The sequence below is a fragment of the Salmo salar genome, chromosome ssa10 (genome assembly GCF_905237065.1).
Source record: "Salmo salar chromosome ssa10, Ssal_v3.1, whole genome shotgun sequence".
NCBI lineage: Eukaryota > Metazoa > Chordata > Actinopteri > Salmoniformes > Salmonidae > Salmo > Salmo salar.
Genome location: NC_059451.1, coordinates 10715373 through 10733523, shown reverse-complemented (window position 1 = coordinate 10733523; position 18151 = coordinate 10715373). Strand labels below are relative to the sequence as shown.

At 42.0% G+C, this 18151-nt stretch overlaps 1 protein-coding gene and 1 long non-coding RNA gene across 3 annotated transcripts; one reads left to right on the top strand and one right to left on the bottom strand.

Moving 5' to 3' along the window:
• The first annotated feature begins 311 nt into the window (after positions 1-311).
• Positions 312-17280, top strand: LOC106613502 (GRAM domain-containing protein 2B). 2 transcript variants are annotated; one of them, XM_014215801.2, is made up of 12 exons: positions 312-719; positions 9543-9677; positions 9950-10010; positions 10225-10297; positions 10556-10659; positions 11081-11179; positions 11455-11595; positions 11780-11864; positions 12532-12612; positions 12843-12942; positions 14474-14581; positions 15121-17280. In XM_014215801.2, exons 1-12 carry the CDS (start codon positions 649-651, stop codon positions 15158-15160), a joined length of 1098 nt encoding a protein of 365 aa, XP_014071276.1. In that variant the 5' UTR covers positions 312-648; the 3' UTR covers positions 15161-17280. The 2 variants fall into 2 exon arrangements, with proteins under 2 accessions (XP_014071276.1, XP_014071277.1); XM_014215802.2 differs by lacking the exon at positions 312-719 and adding an exon at positions 7331-7603.
• Positions 13225-14422, bottom strand: LOC106613503 (uncharacterized). Its single transcript, XR_001330492.2, has 2 exons — positions 14100-14422; positions 13225-13599 (listed from the first exon to the last, which is right to left on the bottom strand). It is a non-coding gene; the product is annotated as an uncharacterized lncRNA (long non-coding RNA).
• Positions 17281-18151: the final 871 nt, after the last annotated feature.

The window sequence follows — 18151 nt, the reverse complement described above, 5'->3', positions numbered from 1 at the left end:
ACCTATTCACCTTGCACTGAAATTGGATGAACCTATGGGGTTAATTTGACCTCCTGACCCTGAAAGGTGTCATTTTTAACAGGCGCCATTGTCCATGTGTATTTTGGTTCTGTGTGGGACCTCCACAAAGAGGACAAGCCAACCATTAACATGCTCATTGTACTAGTTGCTTTGTAGCCATTTTCCTTCAGGCATTCTGAAGTCGACTGCCATTCAGCTGACAGTGTCATTTGAAGCCATTTCATGCTGTGTTGAGAAGAGAGGCTGGTGTTATTCCCCCACCTCCCACTGTTCCCTTCCCACTGTCAGCTGTTTCCAAGCTAATGCCAGTTGACCGAATATCGGAGGATGACGCAGCGTGAGGGACAGTGCCGCTTGGAACCCAGCCAGCCATCTAGTTTTTGTTTAGTTTTTTTCTTCAAACCCACTCTGTCTGTGTGCTGCTGCTCTTCTAACCCTTCCACGTTTTGAAATGCATCAATAAAAGCTAGAGAGACCTTTACACCCTTTTGACTGCTTGCCATTGCTCCCGGGTCCAGAGCAGAGGGCAAAAAAGCTCACTCTTTATTTTTCACAAACGCTGCTTGTGTTCGGACCGGCGCGCTCTGTAGCAACTGAAGAAGCGGGTTAGCACAAGCTTGGCTGGTCATGGAGAGGGGAAAGAGCCAGTGGGACAACCAGGATCCTGCGGACCCTCCTCGGGCAGGGGATGAGGCGAGGTAGGGCAAGCGTGGCTTTCCACTGCTTTTTCTCTTCACCTGTCCACAGCCTATTCAGTGCCTATTTTCTAGTGATTAGGGTTTAAGCCGAAGTGAATGTCAATACTGAATCATTTGTGAGTATGACGTCAACAGATGTCCTCAATGTATCGACTGCTGATTTCTAGCCTGCTATTGACTCCCATCAGGATTAGTCATCAAGGTCTCTGTCTAACCCCATTACCAGAGGGAGTCAGTGGGACCATCTATAGATCACGTCCTCATGACCACGAGGCTTATCAAATGGGCAATCTATTAGCCTACGATTATCAGGTTCACCACCACTTGAGGGTATCACTGGTTCAGTGGACTAGTGCTCATAGACAGTACATTGTGGTCAGAACAGATTAACATGACAATTTACTAGACCATCACCATTTAGTGATGTGATATACTCTATCGTTTTACAACCTAAGAGATTGTATAGGCTTATGTTATGGATGTGCTGGTATTGTTCCGGTCTTGTTTTCTTTTCAATCTGTCTAGTGCTGGGCTAGCTGAGTTGGGTGAAAAGAAACTGATACTTTTCCCAGCACGTAGGAAGTGGGCCAAAGTTCAAGGCCTCTGCTCTGCCAGCAGATATAGGAGATAATAAAAATAGTTGGGAGCACTGACTTCCTTGTTTGTCTAGGTGGGGAGACTGCCACAAAGGGTCCGGACCTTGTTCCAGTAATACGAGTTTGTACAAATGATGGGACAAGTGTTAACTCGAGCCCTTTCAATGGAGAGGAACATTCCCATAGTATAGAAAGTTGTAGGCCTATTGCTTAGAGTTGACATGATTGTCAGATATTCACATGTCTATATAATACATTCCAGCTGATTTAATATCAGCTGACGGTGTTAGCTAGAAGGTGACAATGTAATCTGTACTGGCACAGACCTCAATGGCAATTGGCCTTGAACAATGTCATATAACAATGTGAATTACATCAGTAGACTACAATTGCCCTTAAACAACTTCTAGCATGCGACAAATTGGTTGCATGCAGGTTGCTTGAATTTGAGTTATTCCCATGCGTTTCATGTGCAGTTCCATTAGAAAAATGTGATTTTGGGCCTCACTAGCCCCATGTAACATGTACAGTGGACTCAGTGAGATGGTCCAGAATTCTTTCCTGATGGATTTAATTTTTCATTTAACCTTTATTTAACTAGGCAAGTCGGTTAAGAACAAATTCATATTTACAATGACGGCCTACACCGTGTGCCATCTCCACATTGGTTATACCCACGTGGGTGACTAAAAGACTAAAGAGGTCAGTGGCGGTAATGCACTTAACCTCTATGGGCTATTTGGGACGTTTGCGTCTCACCCTAGTCAACAGCCAGTGGAATCCCGTGGCGCGATATTCAAATACCTTAGAAATGCTATTACTTCAATTTCTCAAACATATGACTATTTTACACCATTTTAAAGACAAGACTCTCGTTAATCTAACCACACTGTCCTATTTCAAAAAGGCTTTACAACGAAAGCAAAACATTATATTATGTCAGCAGAGTACCCAGCCAGAAATAATCAGACACCCATTTTTCAAGCTAGCATATAATGTCACAAAAACCAAAACCACAGCTAAATGCAGCACTAACCTTTGATGATCTTCATCAGATGACACTCCTAGGACATTATGTTATACAATACATGCATGTTTTGTTCAATCAAGTTCATATTTATATCAAAAACCAGCTTTTTACATTAGCATGTGACTAACATGTGACTAGCATTCCCACCGAACACTTCCGGTTAATTTACTAAATTACTCACGATAAACATTCACAAAAAACATAACAATTATTTAAAGAATTATAGATATAGAACTCCTTTATGCAATCGCGGTGTCCGATTTTAAAATAGCTTTTCGGTGAAAGCACATTTTGCAATATTCTGAGTAGATAGCCCGGCCATCACAGGCTAGCTATTTTGACACCCACCAAGTTTGGTACTCACCAAACTCAGATTTACTATAAGAAATATTGGATTACCTTTGCTGTTCTTCGTCAGAATGCACTCCCAGGACTTCTACTTCAATAACAAATATTGGTTTGGTTCCGCGTTTCGTGACAAAAAATGTCAAAATATTCCATTACCGTACTTCGAAGCATGTCAAACGCTGTTTAAAATCAATTTTTATGTGATTTTTCTCGTAACAAAAGCGATAATATTCCGACCGGGAGTCGTTGTTTTCGTTCAAAGACTGAAAATGTAAACATGGAGTCGTCTCGTGCACGCGTGCACCAGTCTCATTGTTCTCAGATCGACCACTTACCAAATGCGCTACTGTTTTTCAGCAATGGCCTGCAAAGTCATCATTCAACGTTCTGGCGCCTTCTGAGAGCCTATGGGAGCGTTAGAAAATGTCACGTTACAGCAGAGATCCTTTGTTTAGGATAGAGATGTCAAAGAAGGCCAAGAAATGGTCAGAGAGGGCGCTTCCTGTTTGGAATCTTCTCAGGTTTTGGCCTGCCAAATGAGTTCTGTTATACTCACAGACACCATTCAAACAGTTTTAGAAACTTTAGGGTGTTTTCTATCCAAATCAAACAATTATATGCATATTCTAGTTACTGGGCAGGAGTAGTAACCAGATTAAATCGGGTACGTTTTTTTATCCGGCCGTGTAAATACTGCCCCCTATCCCCAACAGGTTAAATTATGAAAGTTGCCAATCGCAATATAAAGTCAAGAGAAGGACAAGGCCTGGAAGGAGGAGAGATGACTAGAAACGATTCGGTTTACCGTTTTATGTGTGGATTAATTGGCGGAGTAGAGGACCTTGTGCATTTCAGGTAAAATAACAACTCACTGTTTATCCCAGGACAAATTAGCTAGCAACCGCAAGCTAGCTAAATAGGACAAATTAGCTAGCAAGCTAGCTAGCTAAATTGCCATACATGTTTAATGCTTTGCGACCGGTCCTCAAATTCATATAATTGGTTGAGTTTGTTTTGATATTTTAACCTGGGTGTTGTGATTGTATTTGGTGGGGGGACAAAATACATTTATGCACGATGGCGCACGCGCGCAGCCGGTTTGGGTTCCGTGTTAGACCGCTGCGCCACTTGGGAGTCCATGCAAAGTCTCTACCTGGCAGACAGGGAGTAAACTGAAACTGATAGCCTGCAGTACTGTATGACTGGTTGCCAAGCGATGCTCAAAAAGCTCACACTGTAAAATGTGTGCATATTCGTGTGCTATGTGGCAGGGCCTGCGAGCTCTACCATCAGCATACACATTCCGTCCCATGCGTCTTCTCTTCTGTAACGCACAGATGGGGCCTGTTCTATCAGATTCTCATTCTCTTCATTAAAGACAAGCACAATGGCATCATCTAACTGTCAAAAACATGCCTCCTTGAGGTGGAACCCAATGCCAGGCGTATTATGAAAGGAATGTAAATTCAATCTAGATTAAGATCTGGTCAGATGCAGACAACTGTTTACATTAACACACTTGGTCAGGCTATCGATCTGTCTATAAATACGCACTGTAGGTTAGTTTTCCTCAAAGTATTCCCAGGCCTAATGGTCTGCAGACTAACATGTAAAGGAAGGAATGGAATTTCACAGGGCTTTCAAAAGAGCTCCCATTACCCTGCTTTCATTGTTCTATACTCCTATATCAGCCCCTCCCCCACACAGGCTTAGTCATGTGAGTATGACTGGGACATGTATCACCTAACCCTCCACACTAATAGGCCTGTTTACTGGTACAGAATCTGTACCTGGGGGGCCTTGTTTACAAGCTGGATTACCCACTCCCCCAACGTGTATGCCTTACAAGTTAGCCCTCAGTCAACTAGGTTACCTTCTCATTCCCGACTCACTGAAAGGTTGGAATGTATGTTCTCACTTTTAATGCCTGTATGTAACATGCTCCATACCCAGACACGCGGTAGCCTAAAGAGAAACAATAAACCGTTTTTAACCTGGCCTCCTGAAACTGTAAAATGTTTTATTATTTGAAGGTTTTGCCAACCGAAGTGAGATAATGGCAGCCAGTGAAGTAACTTGCACAGCTTGAGTGATGCAAGTAGTTATCCAGTCAACTTCACTTAAATTTCTCAATCGTCCTTGACTGATGTTTTAGACCATGCCTTATTTCTGGAGAGACTTGGCCTATCTGACATATCCTAAGCCTAATGGTTTTTGAAAGGGCTATGGTGTAATTGGAACTTCGTACAGCAGCATGTTGACAATTAGCTGCGTGCACGTGGGTGGAGTGGGATTTTTGGAGTACCAGACACCTTTTGGTAACATGATGTCCTCGCTGGTCTCACTCCCATTCACAAGGGGGTGATGGCAAAGTCTTTTGTGTCTTTAATTTTGTGAAAACAAGAGTCACCTTCCCTTGCTAGCCTAAAACATAGCAAGCTAGCTAGCCTTTATAGCTTCCCACATCTCAATGTGATATAATTAAATATTGAAAAAATATCTCTGGCAAATAGTTATACTTGCTGGTGTAACGTAAAACATATCCCAGTTTGAAATGTTGCTTGTGTATTCATTACCATATTGGCAAAAAATAGAACCTTCGAATCAAATGGCTACCCCTCTTATGCTGCGGCTGTTCTGTACATCATGCATAGTCACTTTACCCCTACCTACATGTACATATTACCTCGACTAACCGGTGCCTCCGCACATTGACTCTGTACCGGTACCCCCCGTATATAGCCTCGCCATTTGTTATTTTACTGCTGCTCTTTAATTATTTGTAACTTTTTTCCCCCCCCTTTTTAATTTTTTTATTTTTAACTCATCTATTTTTCTACTTAACATTACATTTTTCTTAACTGCATTGTTGGCTAAGGGCTTGTAAGTAAGCATTTCACTGTAAGGTCTACATCTGTTGTATTCGGCGCATGTGACAAATCAAATTTGCTTAGATTTTTGAAGTGTGTGTCTGTCAAGGGGGTGGCCCTGCCTTTGTTGCCAGGGGCAATGGATCCCAGTGTCTTTTTAAAGAGCGACGCAGCAGTTGCCCTTGTCTCAAATAGAACAGTGGACTAACTAGGGGAAACCTTGACTATAGTTGTTCACCATGAGCCTGTACTTCTGATGGAATTCCAACCCCCCCCCCTTCGAGTGTCCCTCGGTGGGGGAGTGGCACTTAAACGGAACAATTAGTGGTAGGGAGAGCAAAATTAGGCTTAATGGGAAAAACGAATACCACAATTGAAGGAGGACGAGCCTTGTTTTTCACAATGCCTGTAGTGGTGGCAATAATGGCTTTACTTATTTCTCATGGAACAAATACGTACTTACTATATGCGCAACAAATGAGAACAGCAAAACAACAATGTGCCCATCTTCTCGCTGTGGTTCAGTGTGGAGTAGTACTGAAGCAGGACTTTCATTCCATAGCTGTTTGACATGTAACAGTCACATTTCCTTCACTCGGTCATAACCAGTGGAAGCGTTGTAGTTAGAACAATTTAAAACCCCTGTTCTGAACTAGGCTAATATTTATGCAAAATGTTTTCGTGTCCATACTCAGATCGGCTGGCTACACAGCCATAGCATACAGGTATTTTTAACCTCAGCACAATAAGCATGAAAATAGTTAGCTACTGCTACGTTACCTGCATTGAAGATATTTGCCAATCTCTAACATTACTACAAATAAGGAACAATGACTAGTTATTGAGTTTAAAATATTTTTTTAATGAACAGCAAGGAAAGCTTACATAATTGGACATTCAATTTGCATTAAATCCTTTAGCTAGCTAGTTAGATTATTTACATCCACTGGGTTTCACAAGATGACTTGCTGGGTTGCTCAGCAGTCCCTAAAACAGACTAATTACAATTCATACAAATGTCAAATGCCCATATAGCAAGCTAGTTGGCTAATGTTAGCTAGTCGGCTAGCTAGTTAAATTGCAATGTATTTTTTATTATAATTTTGGGGGGGGGAAATTTGACATGTATGTGTTTTTCTTTACGTTAATTAACATATTCCTCTGAACTGTACTTTACTTTAATTTTTTTACATGATTTGTTATGAAACTATAATTACTTACATTTGTCAGCCATCTTCCTGAAGCAACTTTAGAGCCTTGGGTCGCAGAGCTTTATGGGACTTTTGATAACCACTTGATAGGAAGTCTGCATTTCACTTTGTTTGGGGTGGGTGTTGGGATTGAGCCAAAGTCTAGCTTGAGCAAACAATGACGTGTTGATTTTGTATATTCTTGTGCTGCACATCAAGTGGCATAGCATGTGTTCTGTACTGTTGTGAATCCATAGCCTTGGGGGAATAGGAAGTTTGAACCTCCACTCCCTGTCAGAGAACGCTCGATGGGCTGGGTTTGAGCAGCTCTCTGGCATCACCACACACCTGGGCTTCTCAGACTTTCTTTGCACTGTAATGTAATTATTTCTTCAAGCTAAGATCATATGTAAAGGATCCATATCTTTCATTTCAGTCTAGTCTAGCTACTCTGAGCTTGTGGACATGTTTTTAAATACGGGAAAGGCTTATTGCTCCACTGACTGTTAGTGCAGAAGGCGTGTGCCCTTACGTCACCCACTACGACGCGTCAGCCTATTTCAACACGAAGCCACTTCCTTCTAGGTAATAGAAAAATCAGCTTTCACTGGAAGGATGTGGCCATACTGAGTTGAACTAGTTCAGAAGTCATTCAGCACCCATCATTATGCAGTAGCAGGTTAAGACTTGAAGGCCTTTGTTCAACAGTTTTCGGGTTGGGTTTTGTTTTGACTGGCTGCAAATTATGGATTGAAGTCAGTGCTGCTACAGTGTGTTTTTATTCAGATAAGGAGGTCTTGCTATGAACAGGTATGAGTTTTCGGTCATCAAGGAGACAGCATCTGAACGGGTAAGACTTTAGACGGCAGTTTGTGCTTAGTTGGTTGTCCATTGCTTTTCAGGCCAGTTCTTTGAACAGCTGTGCAAATAGGCTAAATACTTAGGTTTGAGACGGTCCTGTTGTGTAGTGTGTTTTGTAGTTTAGATTCATTCTGCACTTTTATGCTGCATGTTTTTGTCCTGTGAAAGGAATATCTACTCAGGAAATCAAGTTTTCTTAGGTCTAATGATGTCTTACACTTTGTACCCTAGAAATTGCCATTATTGAATTTGACTTGGGCTAGTATGTTTTGAAATGGGCTTGAATGTTTCATGCTTTCATCTACACCATAGCAGGCTCATCGTGTGTGTGTGCCTAGAAGGCCAGCATCCCGAAGTCGCCTCTACACTGTTGACGTTGAGCCCCGTGTTTTGCGGGTACTATTTAATTAAGCTGCCAGTTGTGGACTTGTGAGGCGTCTGTTTCTCAAACTAGACACTCTAATGTACTTTTCCTCTTGCTCAGTTGTGCAACGGGGACTCCCACACTTTCAATTCTGGTTAGAGACTGTTTACGTTGTTCTGTGAAGGGAGTAGAACACACGTCAGTTTCTTGGCAATTTCTCGCATGGAATAGCCTTTATTTCTCAGAACAAGAATAGACTGACGAGTTTCAGAAGAAAGTTCTTTGTTTCTGGCCATTCTGAGCCTGTAATCGAACACACAACTGCTGATGCTCCAGATACACAACTAGTCTAAAGAAGGCAAGTTTTATTGCTTCTTTAATCAGAACAACCTTTTTCAGCTGTGCTAACATAATTGCAAAAGGGTTTTCTAATGATCAATTAGCCTTCTAAAATGATAAACTTGGCACGTTGTGTTAGCTAATCCATTAGAACACAGGTGTGATGGTTGCTGATAATGGGCCTCTGTACGCCTATGTAGATATTCCCTTAAAAATATGCAGTTTCCAGCTACAATAGTCATTTACAACATTAACAATGTCTACACTGTAGTTCTGATCAATTTGATGTTATTTTAATGGACAGAAAATGTGCTTTTCTTTCAAAAACAAGGACATTTCTAAGTCACCCCAAACTTTTGAATGGTAGTGTATATGTGATGAGTGTATATGTAGTGTATATGTGATAAAAGTCAGTTAATCGCCAAGAAAGCAAGTGGTTTACTATCTGTTTACAGCCTTGTCACAGGATGTGTTGACGCAGTTTCTTTTACAGTTACTATAAGGCAGATTACTCAAATGGTCACCTTTTCCATGAGTCATAAAGATAAGCCTTTGGCCTCCAACTGTCCATTTTTCATTGATCCTTTATTGCAGTTAACCTAGTCAAGAGTTGAGGAAATGCACTCCGTTTACAGCGAGTCCACACAAACTACCATTTACATACTACTCTATTCCACTTATTAGACCAGACCTCTATCCATTATTTGTATTTATTTATTTCACTTTTATTTAACCAGGTAGGGCAGTTAAGAACAAGTTCTCATTTACAACTGCGACCTGGCCAAGATAAAGCAAAGCAGTGCGACACAAACAACAACAGAGTTACACATGGAATAAAACAAACAGAGTCAATAATTATACACGATGACAAGTGTCAGCAAGACAAAATAATGGGTTTTCACTCCTTTTGTAATTTTGCTTGTATCACAGGGGCTGAAATGTGATGGTGGTTTGACTTTGAGCCAGTGGTGACATTCATATCCATATGAATGGTGTGTACTTAAGGCAGCTCTCTGAAAGCATTAGGCTACACGGCGTGTTTGCAAAGCAGTGCTTCATTATTTACGAAATATTCATATTCGATACGTGGTTCGACATTGGCCGAGTCTATAAATCCAAACAACATTTGTTGTCTCTATCTCCTCAAACTTCAGTGGCGTAAGATTGATGGGTGTTTTGTTTGATCCGTTTTGCCCTGTCAATGAACCCTTGTTCTCTCTTCCAGCTACCCAGTGGAGAGTGGGGGACTATCGGTGCAGAAGGAGAGCAAGAAGGTGAAGGCCAGGAAAGCCCTCAGTCTGGAGGAGGCCCAACTGGAGCTCCAGCAGAACAGAAACCTCACCAGACAAGCCCCCGTCAGGTAACCACACTGTGCAACCATAGGCTGCATTGACACAAGCAGCCCAATTCTGATATTTTGCCCAATTATTGGAAAAAGGATATCAGAAATGGGCTGCCTGTGTAAACGCAGCCATATGGATTTCAAGATTTACCATAAATGCTTAAACACGCTTGTTTTCTCTTTGTGAATGTATCACACTAAAGGCTTCTGTGTTTGACTGTTAATATCTGTCAAGAATTCGCTAAACCCACAATTCACGTAACGTCATGCTGATGCTTTATCTTCCAAAGGTCTCAGACGTTCGACGTGGATAGAAGTTTTGAGAAGACTGAAGGCAGTGGTTCACAAAGTGTACGTTCACTCGTTCTGATTATTATTTACATTTTTTATGAATATTTCGTAAATAATGAAGCACTGCTTTCCAAACACGCCGTGTAGCCTAATGCTTTCAGAGGGCTGCCTTAAGTACACACCATTCATATGGATATGAATATCACCACTGGCTCAAAGTCAAACCACCATCACATTTCAATTTGAGTCATCCTTTTTTTCTTCTGTTCAACAGAGTTTTATAAAGCACAACAAAACATTCCACAAGCTGTTTCCTGACATTCCGGAGAGTGAAGACTTGCTACATGGTAAGTGACGTTTGGAATATTATTGGTGAAATACTCATGTCATGGAAACAGCTATTCATGCTTCTCAGTCAAATCACAAATGCCTGACCTGTGACATTTTTAAGCTAATCCTTAAAACGATCGCATGGTTCGGCGACGCAAAACCATATCTGGCAGCCTTTTCGGCCATCACCGTCAGACCGACAGCCTGTGCTTGCTGTGTCATCACGCTGCAAGGCCTTAAGAACTAACATTCTCATGTCCTCCCTTTCTCCACAGCCTACATCTGTGCCCTGCAGAAGGAGGTGCCCTACCACGGCAGGCTCTACGTCACCGAGCACCACGCGTGCTTCCACTCTTCCGTGTTGCTCAAGGACACCAAGGTAAGCAAACCTGACCCTTGATTGGCGACTAGGCTTTTCCGTTGAAAACGTGGTTTGAACTTGTGAATGAATGGTTTGGCCGTCCTATTCGTAGCTAATGGAGAAATGTATTCCTATACCTTTGCTTTCTTTCCCAATTATGTGTTAAGTTGAGCACACAGTTTATTAGGTTTGGGCGATACCCCGTATACGGTACATTTTAGAAATACATCGTGTTTAAAAAAAAATATATATATATTTTAGGGTCACCCCCGCAACGCGTGGCCTGTGGGGGGTATGGTATAGAAACCTGGATACCACCCAGCCCTACAGTTTCTTAATATGCATTTTACTTGGTACATCTACCGACTTGATTATTGTTTGAAAAGCCTTTTTATTAGTGTGATGTGAAGGTCTGTTGCTCCTCTGTGTGTTTCTGTAGTTGGTTATCCCGGTGACCAGCGTGCACGTTGTGAAGAAGCAGAACACCGCCCTGCTGGTGCCCAACGCCCTGTCTATCCGCACCATCGAGGGGGAAAAGGTCAGGGGTCACTTGCTCACCTGTCACATTGACACTGCATAGTCCATCCCTTAATCAAATGATAAGATCTACACTGGTGGTTGTATTATCAATCTTCAATAGAGGGCAACCGATGAGTTACATAACACCCATTGACCTTTGATATACACAACTTTAATCTGTTCAATAACTGGGCTAATTTTTGAAGGCAAAAGTTTGCGACCTTGTACGTTACAGTTTGACTAAAGGGCATCCGAGCTGAAATGTCTCTCTCTCGCTCCTGTGTGCATTTTTAGTACCTGTTTGTGTCTTTGCGGAACCGAGAGGCATGCTACAAGCTCCTGCAGTCCGTTTGTTCTCGACTGGAGGATGGAAGTGCCAACAGCAGCCCCTTATTATCTTCTACGGACAATAGCTTTGATCAGGGCAAGCTAGTGGTGAGTTTGAATCACTAGTGTTTGTCTTCCTAAAGTTCAATTTCTTTTTTTTATCCCTGAGTAAAAATACTGCAGATACTACAACAGCCCTTCGTAACCTAACGTTACTGCCTCATTCTACTGTAGATGTTTTGCCCTCCATTTTGAAGCTGGTTTTTAACCCAGTCTTTTTCCATCTCCCCAGAACTCCAGTCAGTCCAGTCTAGACCAGCTGGACGGGTCAGACCCCAAGCTATTCCTTGACTCGCCCCCACCCAACCCACACATAGGTGAGTGAGCCTAACTGGAATATTAGTCTGGAAGAAGATCAGCCTTTAGTCTGGAGGGTCTACTCTGGACTAGTTTTTAACTCTGCGTTGTTGGGAAAGGGCTCGTAAGTCAGCATTTCACTGTAAAGTCAACACCTGTTGTATTCACTTGTGACAAATGAAATTGTATTTTATTGGGGGCCGGTTTCCTGGACACAGAGTAAGCCTAGTCCTAGATTAAAAAATCCCTTTCAAGGGAGAATTTCCTTTGAGCGTGCTTAATCTTAAGCCCTATGTTCAACCTCTCCTGTAGTCCTTAATGTGTAGACTGATACAGTTTTACAGTTGGCTACATGCGAGTGTTCTCTCCTTTTGAATGGTGTATTGTCTAGGTTAAAGGAATATGGTGTGTTGTTCAACCTCCCCTGAAAGTACCCCCATGTGTAGACTAATAAAGTTTTAGTCGGCTACATGTGACCGTTATCTGTTGCGGTGTACGTACCTAACCTCATTTACATTTGACATTTTTTTTACATTTTAGTCATTTAGCAGACGCTCTTATCCAGAGCGACTTACAGTAGTGAATGCATACATTTCATACATTTTTTTTCCTGTGCTGCCTCCACATGCAAAGTCCAAGGTAATGTTTTTAGAGTGACTAATGTGTGTGTTTTCTCCTACTCTTCAGACCTAGTGCCTCAAGGGAGCAGCTCCAGCCCTAGGAGCGCGCACACGCAGCAGAGTGACGGCTCGGTACCTGACGTCTCAGGTAAACACACACGACGTAGGCCTATGCGTCTGGTTGTCTCCTTTTCTCACTCAAACAGAAATACACGTGACCGTACAAAAAGCTTTATCACAGCGAGCCACTGATAAGCAAGTTGTTTCACAGTCAGTCATGTGGGATTGCTTGATTTTATGTGGCAATGGAAAATACATATAAATCTGCCCATTACATCCATGCGCTAACCCCGTGCCGTTCTCTCTCTCCTTGGTCAGGTGGCTCGTGGGTGTGGAGTGTGACGGAGAAAGCCCGCTCCCTCCTCATCCACAGAGAGGCCAGCAGCCTCAACACTCTCCTCTTCATCTACCTAATACTGTAAGTGTATGTATGTGTGTGTATATATTTATTTATATTATACTTCAAGGGGTCTTAAAATGTTGAGCTCAAATGGCAAAAGGATCCTTGGTATGATCTTAAAACAATTCCATATAGCTTAGTAGAATCCCCCCGGCTTAGACTTTTACGGGTCATTTCACAAAACGCGTTTCTAGGCTTATGCTCTGCAGGTAGAGATGAAACCGTATGAACATTTCTTATCACGGTATTGTTAAAATGTGTTGGAAATGTTCAAAAAGTACTGATACACACACATTGAAATCATTTCACCAAGTTTTATATTGAAAACCAACAAATGTAAAATTAGCAGCACTATGCATGTTTTTGTGTGCATTAACATTAAAGATGGCGCCATGAGGTAAAAGTTTCCCTTTTTAAGTAAGCAAATCAAATAAATAAAATGAGCAGCACTCACTGCCGTGCCTCACTACAGCCTCAGAAAGCCAGGCCTCTCAACAATTTGAAATGGCATCATGTCCTTTGCAATGTAATATGAAAGGGCTGCAGTGGTCTTGCGCGTTTTTGGATGTGGGTGCATGAGCAAGCGTTTAAAAGGCAGGCCGCTTGAGTGTCTGTCACAACTGTAGATGATGAGGGACCAGTAGCATCAATAGGTTTACCTGCTGCACGCCCACTCTGTAAACGAGGGAATAGCAAATGTATTATTGGTGTTACATTATTATTCACTTACACACACAATCTTCTGTGTTGCATTTGAGTATATGCGATGACCCCATGCACAATTTACAGAAATACAAATAAGTCTTAAGACAGTGATAGTAATTGCAATGAGCCCAACAATTGACATAAATACAGGAGTCTTGTATAGGAGTCTATAGTGTTTCTCCTGTTGGAACACTTTTACAACCAAGTCCATGACTGACTGATTTTAAATGAACAAAATATGTTGGTTGGGTGACTAAACTACAACGTGTTATCATGTGCAATGGGTGAATAGTCTGCAGACACACGACCCATACAGCAGCAGAACAACGTGTAGTGTTTTTACAACAGTAGGTAACACTGAAAACTTCAGTTTACATTATTGACCCAGCTATTAGCAAGTTGGATAGATAATGACATTTTCCCCCATCACGAAGTCCCCACATCATGCATTGAGCTAAAAGATAACTTACCTTGCATTCGCTATAAAGTAGTGGGTGGTGGTCACAAAGATGACTCGAGAGATTTGAAGTGTTACCCCCTTTGGCAGCGATTTTTATTTTTGCATGTTCTGCAGACAGGGTGACCATCTTTGATTAAGTTTCCCTCGGCACTCTTGTAAAACCCAAAATACGACCACACTTCAGATTTGGTCCTCTTAGAAGACTGAAAAATCTCCTGAGCACTGTCACTGCCTTCCGCCATGTTTTCAAACAAAACAAAACCCGCGTTGCATGCTGTGCCTGCGTCAGACTGTTGCTAACTTTGGTTGATGCTGGACAGTATTTACCGTGAGTTTGAATTGAAGCCGCATATGAGGGTGTGACTAAACATTGTTTGTGTTTAGGGTGGTACTACTGCTGCTATCATCGGGGTACATCGGCCTCCGTATCGTGGCTCTGGAGGAGCAGTTGACCTCTCTGGGCGCCCTCCCTGAATTCTCCCTACAGAGCAGGTATGACAACCCCCACAGCAACCATAATACAACCTCCACATAACAGGTCACAAACGTGGGACAACCAGCAACCATGTCACGTCTCAAGCAAGCCTTGTCCACAATTGCTTAATTTAAACTCATCCTTTATGTATGAATGTAAGCACAACAACTATTTTCTTTGCCTGCCAACTGATCCTGATGGGCTTTAGCCCTCTGAATATCTTTGACCATGGCAGGACAGCTATATTGAGAGGAGTCCGCTAAACCATATACAGATCTTGGACCAGGCTTCTGCACATTGGAAGACATGCCTCATCTGTGTGTGACTGTTCTATACAGGCGTAACTGAGACTTCTGATTATTTTAAGATATCGTAACTGACATTTTGTGGTTATGCAAATTGCCTCTCCCTCCCTTTCAAAGCTGTGACTTTCAAATTCCCGTAAGAGGTGCAGCTCAGCTGACGCGGAGCCAAATATTTTTTGTATCACATGCGGTGTATTGTGTGTTCAAACCTTTCTCCAAGTATACTCAACGGCCTCCTTTCTTTTTCTTAGGTACAAAGACACAACCGTGATTGGCCAGAGGAGAGATTGATGACTCATGTTTGGAGGACGTGACAATATAGCGCCAACTGGAGCTCTCGTGTTGAAGATATTCTTCTGTCCTCGTCCTAGAAGAACTAGGAGCAATTTTGAAAGTGTTCCAGAGTTGGCCCGTCGTCCCCTTGCGTATAGGACTTTTGGAGCACCTCCCTGTATGAGTTCAAACACAGACGGGTAAACTCAAAGGGCTATATTTAAGAGAGCTAGACCCAGGCCAGCCACAACTCACAGCAAGCGGAGCCAAGCCAACACATATGCACACAAATGAGAAGCTGTGTGACTTGGAACCAAAGCCAACTCTTAAACTAAGAATAAACTGAAGAAGAGAGGCGATAGAGTTGACTATCTGCTCTCACATCATATTGACGAAGCGATTTCTCTGATTTCCAAGAGAACTCTGAAACGTGTGTGTGTGTGTGTGTGCGCGCTTCCATTCTGTATTCTCTTCATGAGCATGTGGTCTGTGCAGACTAGCTGAATTGACTGTAGTCCTACATTTTGCTTTTAAATTATTAATTTTTTTAACACCTACCGTAAGGTACAAGTGCTATGCAGAACCAAAGATACACAGAGTGTACGTCTTTGGCATGAGTACACAGGACGTATAGAATCAAATGCATCTCTATCTCAGCATTTCATCACGGTGTTAAGTCTATCTGTATTTAATCTTTCACTACTAAGCCATCTGCAGGTACTCTTGAATGATTCTCCTGGTAATCAGCCATAATGATAATTCATTGTTATCTTCTCTTACACGGATCAGCCAGCCGAGCAGCCATTTTGCGCTTATCTCCTGACGGTCTCTCCTCTCTTTAAAGATCAGCAGTATTTAGCCTGGCATTCGCATGATTTAAACCAGTTTTAATGATCAATGCTTTGGAGGCCACTCCCTCCAGTCTCACTGGATGTATGCATCTTCAATGCACAAAAAAAAGTACGATCAGGTTGAGTGTTGTCGCTTTTGTAGCAGTAGAAATGTTCTACTTTTTTTTATTTTATTACTTTGATCATCAAAGTAGTTTTTGATATACCAATACTATTCTTGTTCAGATTAATATCTGATGACTTCCGTACTGTATAGAATGAACTGATGTTGTGTAAAAGCAAAGAATCAAACCTCCGATCTCAACAGGCCTGTCAATGACTAAATGCTTGTTCCTACAGGTTCAGGTGTTTCAGGACTGTTCAATGGCTATTTAGATTAGGAAGAGCCATAATGTATTGTATATTATTGCATGTGTCTGGAACATCAGATACTTGACTGATATATTATGCACACTTTAATTAAGCGATGTTACGGAGGTCCTATTTCCAACGAAGGAAATAAATGTGGTCGAGAATTATTTCAATATGCAAAAAAAACATGCAGGCAAAAAGATGTATTGGCAAACCTGTAGGTTGTTTTTATGTTTAATTTGTAAAAAAGAAAGCAAAAAGAATGGCTCGCGAGCGAGCAAGCGCACTTTAAAAGTTGGGAACCTGTCAATCCAAAGACATCACATTTGACAGATGGTGGGGAAGCAGGTGTTTTGTTCTTTAGTATTTGATGGTGCTAAGACCTTTTTGTTCTTCTCAGGGGTGGGGGCAACCTGCCACAGTTTCAGGTTCACTGCTTTTCCTTCGCGATAATGTTCTCTACTTTTCATTGAGCATCACTTTGTAACTTTGCAATATGTCAGTCTCTCTGATTTGTTTGAACTTATCTAGTGACATGGGATGATTGGTTGAAAAACATGAGAAAGAAAAATCCATTAAATTTAAACACTTTTTCTCTATTGACGAGACATGAAATGCGTTGAAGTGACGTCTTATGTCCTAATGATTGGGTAGTTGTAGTCAGGTGTTGGGCTCAACTACATGCCATAAAGCAGTACTGTCAGTTACTGTACTTCCCCAACAGGAGACAGCACACGTCTTCAAATGGACACAATGCAAGAATCTCAATGAGTGCAGTTTTGCACTATTGAAGTGGTGTAAATGATTGAATCAATTGTAATGTCCTTAATTCTTCTATGTTCATATGTATTTATTTGCGTTCTGTGTAATTCAAAGTATTTGTCTCTGTGAGATTGTTTTGGTATTGTTAAACAAATAAATCAAATGTTGCACAGAGTACTTTTTTTTAATAAGAAGTTGCATATCATATTCATGGAAGCAACCTTTTCTGGCCTGGAAATGTAGCATAAAGTATTTGAAGGCTCCTGTGTTCCGTTTCTGTTCAAAAAGTCGCTCCACTCCAATATCGCCTTTACACAATACTAAAGCACCACTGAGGTGAGTGGAGAAGTACTTGTGGCAGCAAACTCTTGTTTCGCCATCTATACAATGTTTATAACAAACTCAGAGAAAAAAGAAACGTCCTCTCACTGTCAACTGCGTTCATTTTCAGTAAACGTAACGTGTAAATATTTGTATGACCATAACAAGATTCAACAACTGAGACATAAACTGAACAAGTTCCACAGACGTGACGAACAGAAATGGAATAATGTGTCCCTGAACAAAGAGGGGGGCAAAATAAAAAGTAACTGTGGCCACCAGCTGCATTAAGTACTGCAGTGCATCTCTTCCTCATGGACTGCACCAGATTTGCCAGTTCATGCTGTGAGATGTTACCCCACTCTTCCACCAAGGCACCAGCAAGTTCCTGGACATTTCTGGGGGGGAATGGCCCTAACCCTCGCCCTCTGAACCAACAGGTCCCATACGTGCTCAATGGGATTGTGATCCGGGCTCTTCGCTGGCCATGGCAGAACACTGACATTCCTGTCTTGCTGGAAATCACGCACAGAACGAGCAGTATGGCTGGTGGCATTGTCATGCTGGAGGGTCATGTCAGGATGAGCCTGCATGAAGGGTACCACATGAGGGAGGGGGATGTCTTCCCTGTAACACACAGCGTAGAGATTGCCTGCAATGACAACAAGCTCAGTCCGATGATACTGTGACACACCGCCCCAGACCATGACGGACCCTCCACTTC